General features: G+C 44.6%; 1 protein-coding gene across 4 annotated transcripts in view; it reads right to left on the minus strand.

The window, feature by feature from the left end:
- Positions 1-19871, minus strand: part of etv4 (ETS variant transcription factor 4) — a 167842-nt gene that overhangs the window by 119355 nt on the left and 28616 nt on the right. For 3 of the 4 annotated variants that reach the window (XM_062056921.1, XM_062056923.1, XM_062056922.1), the window contains one exon: positions 5993-6139. In XM_062056921.1, the coding sequence (XP_061912905.1) occupies positions 5993-6139 (147 nt within the window). Of the gene's footprint in view, positions 1-5992; positions 6140-10560; positions 10786-19871 lie in introns of all 4 variants that reach the window. The other variant, XM_062056920.1, reaches the window with a different exon arrangement.

The raw sequence follows: 19871 nt of genomic DNA on the forward strand, positions 1-19871 counted from the left end.
TGGTATATTGACATGAGCAGGGATTGCATCATACCATTGATGGTTTGGTAACTATCATCAACAGGAACCCTTATTTTTCCAATGGTTGTAGAAAGTACAAAGGAATTTAATACTTCTCTTTGTTTTTAATGTCGATTTTCTATTCTCTGCTGGATTTACTCTCTATTTTATGCTGCAGCTGTCATATATACTGTAATATTCCATCCATCCATCCATTTTCTACCGCTTATTCCCTTCGGGGTCGAGGGGGGCGCTGGAGCCTATCTCAGATACAATCGGGCGGAAGGCGGGGTACACCCTGGACAAGTCGCCACGTCATCGCAGGGCCAACACAGATAGACAGACAACATTCCCACTCACATCTAATGTCAATTAAAGTGCCGAAGCTGCTTTATCTGTTGCGGTCCCTGAAGGCACCGTCAAATAATCGGTCCACAGGCAGGACCAGCAGAGGACTACAAAGACCTCTATTATTATCAGTCTGACATAATCGCACGCTTGGTCATGAGTGGGGAGTGAAAAAAAAACAAAAAAACGGTTGAACAGCAAGTTATTTTAGCTTTTTTTAGAGCTGGTCGACACTTTGCCCTCAGGGGGTTGTGCTTTGGAAATTGTTTCCAATTCCTGGGATGACGATTGGGCCTGGGCCGATAACAAATTTTGCTGGACGATATATTGATCTACGAATTACTGCCGATACACGATATTATTGCCAACATTATCCATCCATCCATCCATTTTCTACCGCTTGTCCTTTTAGGGGTCGCGGGGGGGTGCTGGAGCCTATCTCAGCTGCATTCGGGCGGAAGGCGGGGTACACCCTGGACAAGTCGCCACCTCATCGCAGGGCCAACACAGATAGACAGACAACATTCACACTCACATTCACACACTAGGGCCAATTTAGGGCCCAGGTGCGTGTCTTTGGAGGTGGGAGGAAGCCGGAGTACCCGGAGGGAACCCACGCAGTCACGGGTAGAACATGCAAACTCCACACAGGAAGATCCCGAGGCCGGGATTGAACTCACGATTACTCAGGACCTTCGTATTGTGAGGCAGACGCACTAACCCCTCTTCCACCGTGCTGCCCACTACTGTAATATTGTACATGGTAATTGTTATATATTGTATATATGATATAGACATAATATAATATATCAGTATATATAATATACTGTACATATATTATGTAAATATTACGTATATATGTTATATTTTATATCGCTATATTTAGTCTATTTATACCTGCATTGTCCTTTCCATCCTTACACTTTCCATCATTGTAACTGAGCTACTATGTGTAACAATTTCCCTTGTGGCTCATTAAAGTTTGTCTAATACACATTTAAGAAGAACCAAATGTTGAAACCGTGAGTTAGGCTGGTGTGTGGAAAAGCTAAGTGTCTGGGTCAGTCGCCTAGATCGAGGGTCAGCAACCCGCGGCTCTTTAGTGCCACCCTAGTGGCTCCCTGGAGCATTTTTTAAAAAGTATTGAAAATGGAAAAAGATGGGGAAAAATTATGTTGTTGTTTTTTGAGGACAAACATGACACAAACCTTCCCAATTGTTAGGAAGCCCACTGTTTAATATCGTTGTGTGTATGCTTCACGGATGAGAGTTTTTGGTGGACATCGTTTTGTCCTACTAATTTCGGCGGTTCTTGAAGTCACCATAGTGTGGACTGTGACGCAACAGTTTGTTTACATGTAAAATCTTCCACTCCTTTGTCTCATTTTGTCCACCGAAAGTTGTATGCTGTGCGTGAATGCACAAAGGTGAGCTTTGTTGATGTTATTGACTTGTTGGAGTGCTAATCAGACATATTTGGTCAGTGCATGACTGCAAGCTAGTCAATGCTAACATGCTATTTAGGCTAGCTGTATGCACATATTGCATCATTATGCCTCATTTGTAGATATATTTGAACTCATTTAATATCCTTTACTTTTATCCTCTTTGTATATAATTTAGTTTTGCATGTCTCATGACACATTATCTGTATGTAATATTGGCTGCATTTCAGATAGTTGTTCGTGTGCCATGCTGTTCCAGACCACAGCAAACATTACCTAGCTTGCCAAAGATTGTAATAAATCCATTAGAAGAAGACATCCTGCAGTTTCCTTTAACTTGGACACACACATCTATACCTTTGGCCATTAAAAGCCAGTTATTTTCAGGAGTTATCTCACCTTCTGAGTAGCCTCTGATTTACTAATGGTTTCTAATGTTGTAAAAATGTGTAGAATAAATATTAAATTTGAACATTTCTGTCAACGAAGATTTGCTTCAGCCTGCGACACATAGTCATTTTGATAGTAAAGTGTGTACTATCAAAATGACTGACATTTTGACATCATGTGTTGTCTTCATTATAACACTTACATAAAACTTTTAAAGTCATTTTGATAGTCGGCTATTATAGGTAATATAGACATTTACGTCATGTGTTTTCTGCATTATAAGACTTATATACGACTAATACTGTATATATGAGTAGGGATGATACTCGAAACCGATTTTCCCGGTTGTTCGATAAGAAAAGAACCGAGTCCTCGGACTCGAATCCCTTTTTGAGAACCGGTACCCGTTATCGAGACCACTATAGTAAAGAAAAAGAGTTGGTTCTTTATTCAAATCCCTCAGAACGAATCCCGTCCAGACCAGAAATGCCCCGTGAGACATCACAAGAAATGACGTCATGTAGCTCAGTCATTAGGCGCAGATAGGGAAAGCAGGAAAAACAATGGACCGGAAAAAGCGCTCCAAGGTGTAATAAAGTTCAAAACAAAAAGGTATAATCCAATGAATAACTTTACTGAGAGATTTGAGCAGGGTACAAACACATGACGAACACTTTTACGACCAACCGGAAACATAGCAACCAGGCTAGCAACGCACCTCCTTTACGGCAGCTGTCGCAACGTTCTTAAAGCAACCGCAGCACATGCATATACAGGTAAAAGCCAGTAAATTAGAATATTTTGAAAAACTTGATTTATTTCAGTAATTGCATTCAAAAGGTGTAACTTGTACATTATATTTATTCATTGCACACAGACTGATGCATTCAAATGTTTATTTCATTTAATTTTGATGATTTGAAGTGGCAACAAATGAAAATCCAAAATTCCGTGTGTCACAAAATTAGAATATTACTTAAGGCTAATACAAAAAAGGGATTTTTAGAAATGTTGGCCAACTGAAAAGTATGAAAATGAAAAATATGAGCATGTACAATACTCAATACTTGGTTGGAGCTCCTTTTGCCTCAATTACTGCGTTAATGCGGCGTGGCATGGAGTCGATGAGTTTCTGGCACTGCTCAGGTGTTATGAGAGCCCAGGTTGCTCTGATAGTGGCCTTCAACTCTTCTGCGTTTTTGGGTCTGGCATTCTGCATCTTCCTTTTCACAATACCCCACAGATTTTCTATGGGGCTAAGGTCAGGGGAGTTGGCGGGCCAATTTAGAACAGAAATACCATGGTCCGTAAACCAGGCACGGGTAGATTTTGCGCTGTGTGCAGGCGCCAAGTCCTGTTGGAACTTGAAATCTCCATCTCCATAGAGCAGGTCAGCAGCAGGAAGCATGAAGTGCTCTAAAACTTGCTGGTAGACGGCTGCGTTGACCCTGGATCTCAGGAAACAGAGTGGACCGACACCAGCAGATGACATGGCACCCCAAACCATCACTGATGGTGGAAACTTTACACTAGACTTCAGGCAACGTGGATCCTGTGCCTCTCCTGTCTTCCTCCAGACTCTGGGACCTCGATTTCCAAAGGAAATGCAAAATTTGCTTTCGTCAGAAAACATGACTTTGGACCACTCAGCAGCAGTCCAGCTCTTTTTTCCAGGGTCAACGCAGCCGTCTACCAGCAAGTTTTAGAGCACTTCATGCTTCCTGCTGCTGACCTGCTCTATGGAGATGGAGATTTCAAGTTCCAACAGGACTTGGCGCCTGCACACAGCGCAAAATCTACCCGTGCCTGGTTTACGGACTATGGTATTTCTGTTCTAAATTGGCCCGCCAACTCCCCTGACCTTAGCCCCATAGAAAATCTGTGGGGTATTGTGAAAAGGAAGATGCAGAATACCAGACCCAAAAACGCAGAAGAGTTGAAGGCCACTATCAGAGCAACCTGGGCTCTCATAACACCTGAGCAGTGCCAGAAACTCATGGACTCCATGCCACGCCGCATTAACGCAGTAATTGAGGCAAAAGGAGCTCCAACCAAGTATTGAGTATTGTACATGCTCATATTTTTCATTTTCATACTTTTCAGTTGGCCAACATTTCTAAAAATCCCTTTTTTGTATTAGCCTTAAGTAATATTCTAATTTTGTGACACACGGAATTTTGGATTTTCATTTGTTGCCACTTCAAATCATCAATATTAAATGAAATAAACATTTGAATGCATCAGTCTGTGTGCAATGAATAAATATAATGTACAAGTTACACCTTTTGAATGCAATTACTGAAATAAATCAAGTTTTTCAAAATATTCTAATTTACTGGCTTTTACCTGTATATACAACATATATGACATCTCCCTTTTTTAACTTTTGTTTTTCTTTCCTTGTAAACAAAACAAAATCACACTGTATATGTGTTGTCTAACTATAAATAATGCAGACGAGGCGTGTTGGCTGAGTTCTTAACGTTTACTTTCACAGCGTGCTCATAACCTCATTCTTAGCTGCCGGCGTGGCAACATGCAACAACACTTTTCGGGGCTACCGCGCATGCTTGTCACTCCCGTTGCCTGCTGGGTAGTGTAGTTGTTGTATTCCCTAGACTAGCTCATAACATCACATCTTTCCCCCTATAAAGAAATAATGTTAACTCAATAAAGTGTATTTCTTTTTTTAGCTTTAACTTTTCATTTTTTAGCATTGTAACCACATTTGCAAACAACTTTTCTCTTCATAGAATTTTCTTTCAATAAAGAAATAAAGTGCAAAAATGTCAAAGCATCATAACAAACAGTTATGTCAAATAGCAGCAGAAGTGCACTTTTTGGAGAGCTGTATTATTTTAAGTTTTGTGCCCACGGGACTGATTTTATTTAACACTATATTATTATTTATACACCTATAGTGATCACAGAGACAGGTTGTTTTTGTGTTACTGTATATATTTGTTTTTCTGAAAAATCCCACTTAATATACTTTGGGTAACAACAGTCAATATTTTTTTTTTTTTTTTTTTTAGGGGAGTAACAGTCAATATTTATTTATTTATTTGATTTTTTTTTTTTTAATATAATAAAAGTGAGCTTTTGTTAAACCAAATATTGTCTGTTTTTTTCCATATACAACAACCTATCTGGACTCGATAAGAGAATCGATAAGGAATCGGTTCGATAAGAAGAATCGATAGTAGGCTCGAACTTGATAATTTCTTATCAAACATCATCCCTATATATGAGACTAATATTTAATTTTTTTGCGGCTCCAGACAGATTAGTTTTTTGTATTTTTGGTCCAGTATGGCTCTTTCAACGTTTTGGGTTGCCGACCCCTGTCCTAGATAATCAAAATGTCTAAAGCAATTAAGTGAAACGAGGATTTGCTAGACGCAAACCATAAATCTTCATGTTGAGTTGTGAATGATTTTGATGGCTATCCAAAATGGCTCTTACAGTATAGAAGGCTGTGACAATATTCAATGTTTGATTAATAACAAAAGTCTTGGACAAATTTACCAGTGATGGTTGGCTTAAACCTCCTGAGTCGTTGAATTACTCGAAACCAATTGGTATGAGAATTTCTCGAAAGGCATCAATGAATGCTTTGGCAGAAAACACCACCTGCTGGTTAAATTTAAAACTACAAACAGCCGAATTCCAACTGCATAATGTGTAATATATTGAATTGTGCCGCTGGTACATTAGCAATGGCCTGCCCGGCAGTCTATGCGATGCAATAATGTGCACGTGTACACACACACACACGCGCACACACACACACACACACAAACACACACCGTTTCCAGTTTCTCCTCCAGGGTCACCCGAAATAACACCGTCAGCCCCCGTGCAGGTTCCCTCACGTCCTTCTCCGAGTCATGCTGCCAACGCATGAGCCGACAGGGAGGCGGCCGAGGTGCAGCCAGGAGACAAACAATCCGCACCTGAAAATAACCGCAAACAAAAGACATTCAGCCTTGTAAACAGCACTTCCTGGAAAAGGTCAAAACGCTGGTGAACTGGAGCTGCATTGTTGTGCGTGGCATCGCCTTGTTGGGCCCTCGGGCGCCTTAATAATGAGAGTGTAATTAAACATACACAGTTCCACATAACTCTGATGACTCACTTCTCGTCTATGTACTCCTGCTGTGTTGTGACGCCTTTAAACTACTAAGGATTTATAAAAAATATACACATTTTTAACCAATTCACGGCAGCTGATGACACTTGGGGACAAAAAAACCTCCATTCATAAAATAACAGACTTTATCAAAATGACAAACCGTAGAAATCCTTTAAAAACATCAATTTTTTGGAGGGTTACGGCTCAGAAAATAACTTAGGGGTGGGCGATACGGCTGACAACTGTATCAAGTGTCAGTCGATATCGATAATTATTGATATTTTTTAATGGCATATGGAAAATAAGAAGCAAAAGAAAAACAATTTATTTCAAATGTAACCTTCTTCTGACTACAACTCTGAGCTCAGCTATCAAGGCAGAAAGGAAATGTCAACACAAGCATGGAAAACACTCAATGTAAACAAAATAGTAAAATCACACTGAAGACTTAACGATAGGCTATTAAAATGAAGGTGCAAAAATAAGGAATATGTAAGAAATGCTTCATAAAGTGTAAGAAAATAGTGCAAAGTGTGAAAATGTAAACATAGAGAAACCTGAGAAGAACTATTTTCTGCAGGTTTAGTGTTAGGAAATAACGGCTGTGTAACATGAATTTGCCCTGTTATTCTTAATCAACTATGGAAAGGAATTTTTGCTCTGCATTCATTATTTAAATGTTATTATTACATCTGTCGATATCGATAATTATTGACATTTTTTATGACCTATGAAAAATAAGATGCAGGAGAAAATATAATAAATGTAAATATTTTGATACAGGTCTTATTCTCCGGCAGACCACATACATTATAACGTGTTTATGAGCGAGGGCCAAATACTGTAAATTCCGCACTGTAAGCTGCTACTTTTTCTATGCTTTAAACTCTGTGGCTTATAAAACTGTGCGGCTAATTCATGTATTTTTCTTCGCTGACGGCCATAAAGCAAACCGTTGAAAAAAAAAACAAGCTAGCAAATACACCAAAAAATGTATATTATTGGTTGTTTTTTTTTATTTTTTATTTTAATCAACATAAAAAACACAAGATACACTTACCATTAGTGCACCTCCCTCCCCCATCCACACTCATCCACACTCATTTACACAAAAGGGGCTGTCTCTTTCAGTTTTTAAAAACTTCTGGTTCCTACAATATAGAATAATATAGTCTGCAAGGGATACAGTCCTTAAAGCACACATGATTGTGTGTGCTGCTGGTCCACTAACATTTTCATTAATTACTATTTTTTATGTAATTGTTTTTATATTGTTTTACTTAGTGTATTATTGTTTGTGCTATGGTGCAATCTTTTGGACGAGTTTGCTCACTGCAGGTGCTGCAGTGTCCTTCCAAGTAAGTGCTTTCAACTGGACGTAAAAGTGCCGGATTCTTCATTCATCACTCCAAGTTTGTACGTTTTACAATATAACTAAAACATACTTACTGTCCGCGTACAATGCGTTTTCATGCACATTTGTACGTAATGAAGCTTGCGTCGTTAGCATTAGCTAATATGCTAACACGTTTACGAGTGTCTGTGTTAGTATTATTAACTTATAAAGGCATTCTTTTTGTATTGTTTCAGTTTCACAAATTCCTCAGTAAATGAACCGTAGCGTCACCGTGGAGTTATGAAGTTTTAGCCTTTTGGCTTGCACAGTCCATGACAATGACTTCTGTTTTGTTTGATTACCGTTTTACTGCCGTGTTACAGACACTGTTTCGAAACAATTAAGGTATGTAAATTAACATTTGCAGAATATTACTGTGTAAATAACTCACTTTACAATGTGTATATCTGCGGCTTATAGTCCGGTGCGGCTAATATGTTGGGGATAGAGATGTCCGATAATATCGGACTGCCAATATTATCGGCCGATAAATGCTTTAAAATGTAATATCGGAAATTATCAGTTTCAAAATTATCGGTATCGGTTTCAAGTAAAGTAAAGTAAAATGTATAACTTTTTAAAGGCCTACTGAAACCCACTACTACCGACCACGCAGTCTGATAGTTTATATATCAATGATGAAATCTTAACATTATAACACATGCCAATACGGCCGGGTTAACTTATAAAGTGACATTTTAAATTTGCCGCTAAACTTCCGGTTCGAAACGCCTCTGAGGATGACGTATGCGCGTGACGTAGACCGGGGAACACGGGTATGCCTTCCACATTGAAGCCAATACGAAAAAGCTCTGTTTTCATTTCATAATTCCACAGTATTCTGGACATCTGTGTTCGTGAATCTGTTTCAATCATGTTCATTGCATTATGGAGAAGGAAGCTGAACAAGCAAAGAAGAAAGTTGTCGGTGCGAAATGGACGTATTTTTCGAACGTAGTCAGCCACAACAGTACACAGCCGGCGCTTCTTTGTTTACATTCCCGAAAGATGCAGTCAAGATGGAAGAACTCAGATAACAGAGACTCTAACCAGGAGGACTTTTGACTTCGATACACAGACGCCTGTAGAGAACTGGGACAACACAGACTCTTACCAGGATTACTTTGATTTGGATGACAAAGACGCAGACGTGCTACTGTGAGTATGCAGCTTTGGCTTCTAAACATTTGATCGCTTGACCGTATGTGCGCAACTTTTTTTTGCGTGTGTACGTAACTTTTTAAAAATATATAAGCTTTATGAACCTTGGGTTAGGTGAACGGTCTTTTGGGCTGAGTGATTGTGTGTGTTGATCAGGTGTTTGAATTGTATTGGCGTGTTCTATGGAGCTAGGAGCTAGCAGAAGAGCTAGGAGCTAGCATAACACGTACCGTACCGTACGTGCGCGTCACGTACGTAACTTTTTAAAAATATATAAGCTTTATGAACCTTGGGTTAGGTGAACGGTCTTTTGGGCTGAGTGATTGTGTGTGTTGATCAGGTGTTTGAATTGTATTGGCGTGTTCTATGGAGCTAGGAGCTAGCAGAGGAGCTAGGAGCTAGCATAACAAACACGCAGGTGTTTTTATGCAGGATTAATTTGTGGCATGTTAAATATAAGCCTGGTTGTGTTGTGGCTAATAGAGTATATATATGTCTTGTGTTTATTTACTGTTGTAGTCATTCCCAGCTGAATATCAGGTCACCCCCGGCTCTCACAGCATCTTCCCTATCTGAATAGCTTCAACTCCCCACTAGTCCTTCACTTGCACTTTACTCATCCACAAATCTTTCATCCTCGCTCAAATTAATGGGGAAATTGTCGCTTTCTCGGTCCGAATCTCTCTCACTTCATGCGGCCATCATTGTAAACAATAGGGAACTTTGCGTATATGTTCAACTGACTACGTCACGCTACTTCCGGTAGGGGCAAGCCTTTTTTTTATCAGATACCAAAAGTTGCAATCTTTATCGTCGTTGTTCTATACTAAATCCTTTCAGCAAAAATATGGCAATATCGCGAAATGATCAAGTATGACACATAGAATAGATCTGCTATCCCCGTTTAAATAAAAAAAATACATTTCAGTAGGCCTTTAAAACGCCACTGTGTACGGACGTAGGGAGAAGTACAATTATATATATATTTTTTTTGCGTGCCGGCCCCGTCACATAATATCTACGGCTTTTCACACACACAAGTGAATGCAAGGCATACTTGGTCAACAGTCATACAGGTCACACTGAGGGTGGCCGTATAAACAACTTTATCACTGTTACAAATATGCGCCACACTGTGAACCCACACCAAACAAGAATGACAAACATTTCGGGAGAACATCCGCACCGTAACACAACATAAACACAACAGAACTAATACCCAGAACCCCTTGCAGCACTAACTCTTCCGGGACGCTACAATATACAACCCCCGCTACCTCCCCACCTCAACCTCCTCATGCTCTCTCAGGGAGCGCACGTCCCAAATTCCAAGCGGCTGTTTTGAGGCATGTTAAAAAAAATAATGCACTTTGTGACTTCAATAATAAATATGGCAGTGCCATGTTGGCATTTTTTTCCATAACTTGACTTGATTTATTTTGCAAAACCTTGTTACATTGTTTAATGCATCCAGCGGGGCATCACAACTAAATTAGGCATAATAATGTGTTAATTCCATGACTGTATATATCGGTATCGGTTGATATCGGAATCGGCAATTAAGAGTTGGACAATATCGGAATATCGGCAAAAAAGCCATTATCGGACATCTCTAGTTGGGGAAAAAAATCTGTTATATTGGTGGTTGGCCACGGCAAGTAAATGAAGGTACGCGAAACACTGACATTCGTCCATACGTAGTTTCTCCTCCGGGTCCGGCTGGTCATTCACAGAACCGTTGCCGGGATGCCGAGTCGTGTGAAGGAAAAGTCGGTGCTGGCATGCGACGAGGACCGACGTCCCTCCTCGCCACCTGCGGCCCAGCCTCCCCTGCTCCAGACACTGGTCTGCTTGTTGCGAGCGAGGACCTTTTTCCTTGCCGGTGTCTGCCCGTCTGGCCCGGCCAGGCCCTGTGAAAGATCAATCGGGTGAGCACAATAGCTTTTATGGGCCTGTTTTTCAACCGGGAGCGGGCGGCCATGCAGCTGCGGCGGGAAGGCACAAAGCACGCACTGATACACATACATACTGCACGGCGGCCACGTTGACGTTTGAAACGTCTATTTTTGTCGGCCTTTTTGTCTCGGTTTGGAAGTTTTTTTGCCGACCACAATAGTTGGAGGCGACACCCGCGACAAAGCGGCCGTGTCAGCGTTGGGACACGCCCACTCGACTTGCTAATGGTGCAAATAGTCACATTCATGTCTATTTACACATTCACGCCTTTAAAGTGGCCATAAAAGAGAGGCCAAAGGCAACTGGTGTTGTGGGGGAAGGGGAGGGCATTGTTTGCTTCTAAAAGCAGGACGGCTGCGAGGAGACAGAGGAGATCTTTGTTGATGTCTCTCTCGCTCTTGTTGCCGCTGCCTTTTGGCATGAACCCCCGCCATTGTCACTGACACTCTTTCCACTACATGCTAATTTGGGCGAGGAGACACAAAAAAAAAAACCAAAACATCTAATGTCAATTAAAGTGCCGCAGCTGCTTTATCTGTTGCGGTCCCTGAAGGCACCGTCAAATAATCGGTCCACAGGCAGGACCAGCAGAGGACTACAAAGACCTCTATTATTATCAGTCTGACATAATCGCACGCTTGGTCATGAGTGGGGAGTGAAAAAAAAAAAAAAAACGGTTGAACAGCAAGTTATTTTAGCTTTTTTTAGAGCTGGTCGACACTTTGCCCTCAGGGGGTTGTGCTTTGGAAATTGTTTCCAATTCCTGGGATGACGATTGGGCCTGGGCCGATAACAAATTTTGCTGGACGATATATTGATCTACGAATTACTGCCGATACACGATATTATTGCCAACATTATCCATCCATCCATCCATTTGCCACCGCTTGTCCTTTTAGGAGTCGCGGGGGGGTGCTGGAGCCTATCTCAGCTGCATTCGGGCGGAAGGCAGGGTACACCCTGGACAAGTCGCCACCTCATCGCAGGGCCAACACAGATAGACAGACAACATTCACACTCACATTCACACACTAGGGCCAATTTAGGGTCCAAGTGCGTGTCTTTGGAGGTGGGAGGAAGCCGGAGTACCCGGAGGGAACCCACGCAGTCACGGGTAGAACATGCAAACTCCACACAGAAAGATCCCGAGCGCAGGATCGAACCCAGGACCTTCGTATTGTGAGGCAAATGCACTAACCCCTCTCCCACAGTGCTGCCAGTTTGTAACAGTGAATAATAAATCAATATACATGTAGGATTTGCCTCATGAAATAAAAAATTGCCAAAGCATTTGATTATAAATTTTTTCCAAGCACACTGTAAAACAAATTTAAAAAAAAAAAAAAAAACATCTGTAGATTTTCTGGTATAAACTGGCAGTTCAGTCGCGAGAACTCCACTGTAAAATGTATGTTGTAGCGCAGGGGTGGGCAATTAATTTTTACCGGGGGCCGCATGAGCTACCCGAGCACTGCTGGAGGGCCACATCGACAATATTTCAATTAAATTTTGCTCAATATTATTTTTGATATATACCGTAAGATAAATAATAATAATAATAATAATAATAGTAATACTTCAACATAATGTGTGTAACAGCATTCCATGACTAATATATATAAATTAACATTAATAATAAATGACAGTAAAATAAGCACATGTATGACCGAGGAGTCATAGTGTAACTTTGTGTGGTGTTTGAGTTGTCCGACTTTTTGTGTGGCCTTAAACGCACCAGTGGTTTAGTGCTATGCGTGTTGGTGACAGATGACAAGTTGGTTTTGGCCTGGTTTGTACGGCAGAAAATGACTAGTTTTTCGAGATAGAAGTGTTTTACTCATGTTTTTGGTGTGGTTATGTCCGAATATAAACAGTTTTGTTCAATAAAGTGATCGATATAATTCCTGTCCTCGAAGCATCTCGATAGACGTTACAATAATTGAACGGTGTTCAATTGAACGGTGTTGACGAACACCATTAGGGCCGCTTGTTGTCACTGTCACTCAAAGTTGCATTGCAAAATTCCATAGAATAAATATGTTTATTTTGTTTAGAATTCAGATGGGATTTGATTTGGTGCGCGGCATATACTTGCTGCGCGCAGCAGACGCTTGAGCAGTGCGCAATTGCGCAGGCACGCACCTTAGAGGGGACGTTGCTTTGCAGTTCATGTGTTGTTGGAAACACGCCATTCCTCATCAACTTTTCTCTTTTTGGCGTCTCGGGTGTAAACCGTGCATCACTTGTCGCTGCATGTGCACCTTCACTCGCAGGTTACACACAGACACACGCCCATAAATAATACTTTTCAAAATAAAAGCAGCACAGTTGTATTGCGCGCAGGACATAGATGTTTTTTCAACTTTATTTTGTAATTGCAGTTGTTCACATTCACTCACAATCACGCATACGTCCACACGGAAGTAATACAAATAACGATTTTCAAAACAAAAGCAGCACCGTTGTATTGCACACTCGACATAGATACTTTTTAAAATTTATTTTGTGATTTATAATTGGCCTCACGCGGGCCGGACAGGGACGCACAAAGGGCCGGATGCGGCCCGCGGGCCGCAGAATGCCCAGGTCTGTTGTAGCGGTTGCTTTTAAGGACGTTATTCGCCAGCCCTGTTTGCTCTCATCGTTCGATTGTGCACATGACAATGTTGTTCTTCTTTGACGTTCGTGTCTGCACTTAAAGGCCTACTGAAACCCACTACTACCGACCACGCAGTCTGATAGTTTATATATCAATGATGAAATCTTAACATTGCTACACATGCCAATACGGCCGGGTTAACTTATAAAGTGCAATTTTAAATTTCCCGGGAAACTTCCGGTTGAAAACGTCTATGTATGATGACGTTTGCACGTGACGTCAATGGTTGAAACGGAAGTATTCGGACACATTGTATCCAATACAAACAGCTCTGTTTTCATCACAAAATTCCACAGTATTCTGGACATCTGTGTTGGTGAATCTTTTGCTATTTGTTTAATGAACAATGAAGACTGCAAAGAAGAAAGTTGTAGGTGGGATCGGTGTATTAGCGGCCGGCTGCAGCAACACAACCAGGAGGACTTTGAGTTGGATAGCAGACGCGCTATCCGACGCTAGCCGCCGACCGCATTGATGATCGGGTGAAGTCCTTCGTCGCGCCGTCGATCGCTGGAACGCAGGTGAGCACGGGTGTTGATGAGCAGATGAGGGCTGGCGTAGGTGGATAGCTAATATTTTTAGCATAGCTCTGTGAGTTCCTGTAGCTAAGTTGGCTTCAATGGCGTCGTTAGCAACAGCATTGTTAAGCTTCGCCAGGCTGGAAAGCATTAACCGTGTAGTTACATGTCCATGGTTTAATAGTATTGTTGATTTTCTGTCTATCCTTCCAGTCAGGGGTTTATTTCTTTTGTTTCTATCTGCAGTTAAGCCCGATGCTATCACGTTAGCTCCGTAGCTAAAGTGCTTCGCCGATGTATTGTCGTGGAGATAAAAGTCACTGTGAATGTCCATTTCGCATTCTCGACTCTCATTTTCAAGAGGATATAGTATCCGAGGTGGTTTAAAATACAAATCTGTGATCCACAATAGAAAAAGGAGAAAGTGTGGAATCCAATGAACCCTTGTACCTAAGTTACGGTCAGAGCGAAAAAATATACATCCTGCACTGCACTCTAGTCCTTCACTCTCACGTTCCTCATCCACAAATCTTTCATCCTCGCTCAAATTAATGGGGTAATCGTCGCTTTCTCGGTCCGAATCGCTCTCGCTGCTGGTGTAAACAATGGGGAAATGTGAGGAGCCTTTCAACCAGTGACGTCACGCTACTTCCGGTACAGGCAAGGCTTTATCAGCGACCAAAAATTGCGAACTTTATCGTCAATGTTCTCTACTAAATTCTTTCAGCAAAAATATGGCAATATCGCAAAATGATCAAGTATGACACATAGAATGGATCTGCTATCCCCGTTTAAATAAAACAATTTCATTTCAGTAGGCCTTTAAGAGCGAGTAATTCGGAGCAGCCCCTTTAAGGGACCGTCAGGAGAGTTTCCCAAAAGGTGGGGGTTTGTTGTTACCGCCATTTTTGAGTCATGTGACGTAAGCGGTCATTCATTCTCGTTTTTGAGGAATAAACGATACTTCCAAGTTGTCTTGCTTTCACGCTACAAGCGCAACAATGTTGATTTTTACAGCATATTACTGTAAATTGAAACAAACAGTACCACTACTGTTCTTTTTAAATAAAAAACTGACAGCTGTTGTGCTTGTAGCGTGAAAGCAAGACAACTTGAAGTATCGTTGACACACAAAAACGTGTGCGTCGTTTATTCACCAAGAACCAGCCAGAATGAACGCTTACATCACACACACTCAAAAATGGCGGAAACAAGAAATCCCCACCTTTGTGAGAATCTCCTGAAGGGCCACTTAAAGGGGCCACGCCAAATTACTCGCTCTTAACTGCATCTATGAATGCTAAACAAGAACAACATTGTAATGTGCACAATCAAACAGTACAGTGAATGATGATGACAAAGTCAAGTAACAGGTGTGGTGAATTATGTCCTTAAATCAACCGCTACACACGGCCCCCCAGAATTCGCCATCACAAAGAAAAATAAACGGTCAATGGACAGGGGCATGGACGGGCCGACCAGACCAGGTGCGCCGGACTGGTACTAACGCCGGGGAGTCAGCAGGGGGGACCGGTAGGGTATCTGCACTGTCTAAGGTCCCGGATGCCTGCTTAGAAGGATGCAAAACATTATCATGGGGCCTATGTAGAGCGGGCGGACGACCCCGGCGCAGGGGTACGGCCGTGGTGACTGGATGACTAAGATCCAAGTGGGCCACTTTCAGCCGGTCCACCGTGATTTTTTCAGACCGACCCCCGACATCCAATAGAAAATGTTTGTCCCCGCTCTCTAGAACGCGAAATGGCCCATCGTAAGGAGCTTGAAGGGGGCCGCGGTGGGCGTCGTGACGGACAAAAACAAATGCTGTTCTCCTTAAAGAAGCGGGAACATGAGACGGCGTAAGGCCATGTTGAGAAGTGGGGATGGGGGCAAAACCCTTGGCGGCATCGAGGAGAGCAGCTCGGTGCTCACTGGCGGACCAAGGTGCCATCGTGCTAGGAATAAAGTCACCTGGCACTCGCAGGGGCTGGCCATACACCAACTCTGCCGAGGAAGATTGCAGGTCTTCCTTGGGGGCAGTCCGAAACCCCAGCATCACCCAAGGGAGCTTGTCTACCCCAAGCGCTGTCTTTCAGGGACGCCCTGAGCGCTGCCTTCATGGACCTGTGAAATCGCTCACACATACCGTTGGCCGGTGGGTGATACGCCGTCGTGTGGTGGAGTTTCAATCCCAAGCTCTCGGCCACAGCGGCCCAGAGCTCAGAAGTGAACTGAGAGCACCGGTCGGATGATTTGTCCGACGGGGTACCGAAACGGGCAACCCACGTACCAATGAACGCGAGGTACTGTGTGGCAGAGGTACTGCCTCCGGCCAGCGGGTGGTCCTGTCGACCATCGTGAGGAGGTATGTGCAGCTGCGTGAGGATGGGAGAGGCCCGACCAGGTCCACATTGACATGGTCAAAACGGCGCTCCGGTACCGTAAACGGTGCCAGTGGAGCCCGCGTGTGGCAGTGCACTTTTGAGCGTCTTTTTTCAGTCCACGCCAGACAAATTTTGCAGCTACCAGCCGCGGGTAAGGTTTCCTCCCAGGGTGGGAAAGGCCATAGATGGAGTCGAACACGCGCCGCCTCCAAATGGCGGGCACAAGGGGCCGTGGTCGACCGGTAGCAACGTCACAAAGGAGCGTAACCCCTGTGTCCTCAAATGGGACCTCAGACAACCGCAGCCCTGTGGCTGCAGCCTTCAGAGCTTGGATGTCCGGGTCGTCGGCCTGGTCAACTGCCATTTGTGCAAAATCGAGCCCCACATGGACAGCGCCCGCGACAGCTCGGGAAAGGCAGTCAGCAACGACATTGCTCTTACCAGCAAGGTGCTGGATGTCCGTCGTGAACTCTGAGACGTAGTAGAGGTGCCTCTGTTGCCGAGCCGACCACGGTTCATCCGTCTTGGCCATCGTGAAAGTGAGGGGTTTGTGGTCCACAAAAGCTGTGAAAGGCCGGCCTTCAAGCAACGAACGGAAATGGCGTAAGGCCAGATAGAGGCCAAGGAGCTCACGGTCAAATGTGCTATATTTCTGCTCGCAGGGGCGCAACTGCCTGCTAAAGAAAGCCAAAGGTTGCCAAGTGTCACCCACCCACTGCTCATGCACTGTACCTACAGCATAGTCTGACGCGTCCGTGGTGATTGCAATAGGAGCATCGGGTAATGGGTGTGCCAGCAGGGTAGCGTTAGCGAGAGCAGACTTGACCCCCACAAAAGCACTGTCAGACCAGTCCACCATGTGCTTGGGAGCAGCTCCTTTAAGAGCATCATACAGCGGCCGCATGAGGTCAGCTGCCCGGGCAATGAAACGTTGGTAAAAATGTACCATGCCAAGGAACTCCTGAAGAGCCTTAACCGTGAGTGGGCTGGAGAAGTTTGCGATGGCAGCAACCTTCGCTGGGAGGGGAACTGCCCCGCACTCCGTGACACGATGTCAGAGGAAGTCGATTACAGACAACCCGAACTGGCACTTAGCCGGGTTAACAATGAGCCCGTGTTGGCTAAGGCGCTGAAAAAGGGACCTGAGGTGGGTCACATGCTCGGCCTGAGAGGTGCTCGCTACCAGGATATCGTCCAAGTAGACAAACAGAAACGGCAAGTCACGTAAAACAGAATCCATCAACCGCTGGAAAGTCTGTGCGGCATTGCCAAAAGGCATTCGTAAATATTCGAACAGTCCAAATGGGGTGATGACCGCTGTCTTCGGGATATCAGAGGGGTGAACCGGCACCCGATGATAGCCCCGGACAAGATCTACCTTAGAAAACACAGTTTTCCCAGCCAGGTTGGCGGAAAAATCTTGTATGTGGGGGACCGGATAACGGTCCGGGGTAGTCGCCTCGTTGAGTCTGCGGTAATCACCGCATGGCCGCCAACCACCTCCGGGCTTCTCCACCATGTGGAGGGGCGACTTCCACGGGCTGTCTGAGCGGCGAATGATCCCGAGGCGTTCCATGGTCTCGAATTCAGCTCTGGTAAGGTAAGGTATGCCATGCAAGCCCACGAGCTGCTCAGCACAACATCAGCTGATACTTCCAAGGCCACCTGGGTCAAGACGAGATGGAGAGAACAGTGGAAGTTAGCAGAACCATCTAGGCTGCACCACTACATCGACGACCCCACAGACGTCTGCGGCCAGGAACTGCCCCGTAAGCAGTGGACAACCCTCAACTGCTTGAGGAACGGCGTCGAACGCTACGGAGCAGCGATGAAGAGGTGGGGACTTGCGGAAGATGCCTCCTGCGAGTGTGGGGACCCAGTCCAGACAGTAGAGCATATAGTAACTAGTTGGCGAACAAGGTCTGATTGACCTGGACGATGACACGTTGACCTGGCTCGCCTCAACAGAGCTGAAAATCTAGACACATGACAGAAGAAGAAGAAGAATTCAGCTCTAGCGATGGAGAGCTTAGCAGGGTCCAGGCGCCGGGCTCGTGCGTGCACAGGGAGGCCCGCGGTGGCAATGTGGTGTTCCACACCATGCTTGGCGGTAGATGATGAGAACGTGGGCTCCGCCAGGGTGGGGATATCAGCGAGGAGGCGCAGAAAAACGTCTGCGTGGGTAGCATGCTGGAAAGCCTGATTGAGCCCGTCGCGCTGAGACTGCACTTGTACGGGCAGAACGTAATCGCATCCACCAAACGCCTGTTTTTTACATCCACAAGGAGGCCGAAAGCACAGAGAAAATCTGCACCGATGAGCACTTTAGCAGTCACAAAGTTCCAACTGAAACGCTGTCCACCAAAACACAGTTCCACGTACCGTATTCCATAAGTGCGGATAGGGCTGCCATTGGCCGCTTCCATTGGGGGGCCATGTGACTCAGACAGCATGTCCAACCTTGATGCTGGCAGGACGCTCCTCTGCGCCCCGGTGTCACACAGGAACCGTCATCCAGAGAGGGAGTCCTGGATGAAGAGCAGCCTGCCAGTACTCCCGACGCTCATGGCTACTGCTGAGCGCCGGCCCCGGCGTTTCCCGGCGGCGGTCCACGAAAACTGCTTGGGGGACGGCACCGCCTGCCTTTGGTCCCAAACTTTACGTGGAAAAAACATAGTCCAGAATCCGGTTGCTACCAGGGGGGCGCAGCAGCAGCAGCAGCGAGAGTGGAAGAATCTCCCATGGGTCTTTCTGTCTCAGCCGGAAGGAAAGCAGCCTCATAGGTTGGTTGGGAGGCTAAAAAGAACTTATCAGCTTCAGCAGCTAGTTCGGGGCAGTCCAAAATGGCAGTGTTGGCTAAAGCAGCCCGCACCTGAGAAGGCAGGAGTTTCAGGAAAAGCTGCACGAAGAGGAATCCTGGTCTGTGCTCACCTAAGAGGCCTAACATGTTGGGTATTAGTTCAGAGGGCTTGCAATCGCCAAGCCCCTGCAACGAAAAAAGGCGGCTAGCTCGCTCCGCGTCGGAAAGTTGAAATGTCTTTAAGAGGTGAGCCTTCAACGTAAGGTACTTGTTCCTCTCCGGTGGGTGCGTGAGGACGCGAACCACTCTGGTCGCCGTTGCGCTCCCGAGGGAGGACACGACATAATAAAACTTAGTGTCGTCCTCGGTGATACCACGCACGGCGAACTGTGCCTCGGCAAACCATTCAGTCACGGAAGATTCCCAGAACTCGGGCAGCTTCAGAGAAAACGCACTCGCCGTCATGGTCGATAATATTCACTGAATCCGTTCAGTGAAGCGTCGGGGTCACCAGTGTTGTGCTTGTAGCGTGAAAGCAAGACAACTTGAAGTATCGTTGACACACAAAAACGTGTGCGTCGTTTATTCATCAAGAACCAGCCAGAATGAACGCTTACATCACACACACACAAAAATGGCGGAAACAACAAACCCCCACCTTTGTGAGAATCTCCTGACG

This window comes from Entelurus aequoreus, linkage group LG08 (assembly GCF_033978785.1).
Source record: "Entelurus aequoreus isolate RoL-2023_Sb linkage group LG08, RoL_Eaeq_v1.1, whole genome shotgun sequence".
NCBI classification, from domain to species: domain Eukaryota; kingdom Metazoa; phylum Chordata; class Actinopteri; order Syngnathiformes; family Syngnathidae; genus Entelurus; species Entelurus aequoreus.